We start from the raw sequence: 885 nt of genomic DNA, 5'->3' as shown, positions 1-885 counted from the left end.
GCGCCGGTTTTGTCCCGGCCCATGCAAGGAGGAGGCTGGGAATCGCTCTGGATGCCAGAGGCCGCGTGTGGCACGGCACGAGCTTCGTGCACAGGCATCACCAGCTCTGGGATGCATCTGGGTCCACCTCAGGCCACGCGCATCCGGAGCCACTCTGTGTTTAAGCCAGATTTGGGTCCCTTCTCAGGGACGAGGTCCCTTCTCAGGTCCCATCTCAGAACAAGGAGCCAAGCCACGGCACGGGGCCAGCCGGCGGGTACTGGCAAGCTGCAGAGCGGGCACGCCGCAGCCAAGCGCAAGCAGCAGGTTAGCAGAGCTGGGTTAACCAGGACAGGTTAAGCAGCCACGGAGGTGGGTTAGTCATGCTCTCTACCTGGCTGGCCGCGACAGAGGGCACGGAGGCCTCATGCTGCTCCAGCAGCTCCTTGTTCCTCTTCTTCTTGCCCTTGCCCTTGCGCTTGCCTTTCCCCTTTCCCTTCTTGCCCTTCCTACGTGGGGTGGCGGTGGGCTCCGGGCCACTCTGCAAAGGGCAGCACAGACACCAGCAGGGAGAGAAACACGGGGGTCAGGGGCCCTGGCAGCTCCCCCCACGATGCCACCAAGCCTGGCAGCGTCCCTGCAGGCTGCCTGGCAGGGTGGGGGCTCCCAAGGGTCCCCCCCAGCCTTTCCCCTTCCCAGCTTGGGTGCTTACCTCCTCCGGGAAGGGGGCTAGCAGGGGGTAGAGGAGGGGCTGGTCGCAGCCTGGCATGTAGAGCTGGCAGTAGGAGCGGGCAGCCTCGGGGTCGGCCACGATCAGCAGTTGCTGGACATCACCCTGTGGCAAAGCAGAAGGGGGGAGCAGGAGGGAATGGGTTTTCTGCTCCCCCTCCCCCCCCCCCCAATCCC

The 885-nt window shown here is 65.2% G+C and overlaps 1 protein-coding gene across 1 annotated transcript in view; it reads right to left on the bottom strand.

Moving 5' to 3' along the window:
• COL5A3 (collagen type V alpha 3 chain) overlaps positions 1–885 on the bottom strand; it is a gene marked incomplete at its 3' end in the record, with an annotated part of 17016 nt that overhangs the window by 14098 nt on the left and 2033 nt on the right. The window contains exons 5-6 of the mRNA XM_035895682.1: positions 692–814; positions 374–520 (exon numbers count right to left, since the gene is read on the bottom strand). Of these exons, the coding sequence (XP_035751575.1) occupies positions 374–520; positions 692–814 (270 nt within the window). The remainder of the gene's footprint in view (positions 1–373; positions 521–691; positions 815–885) is intronic.

This window comes from Egretta garzetta, unplaced genomic scaffold, assembly GCF_000687185.1.
Source record: "Egretta garzetta isolate BGI_Z169 unplaced genomic scaffold, ASM68718v1 scaffold106, whole genome shotgun sequence".
Classification (NCBI taxonomy): Eukaryota; Metazoa; Chordata; class Aves; order Pelecaniformes; family Ardeidae; genus Egretta; species Egretta garzetta.
Note: the sequence above shows the minus strand (reverse complement) of the source record. Positions and strands in the feature narration are given on the sequence as shown.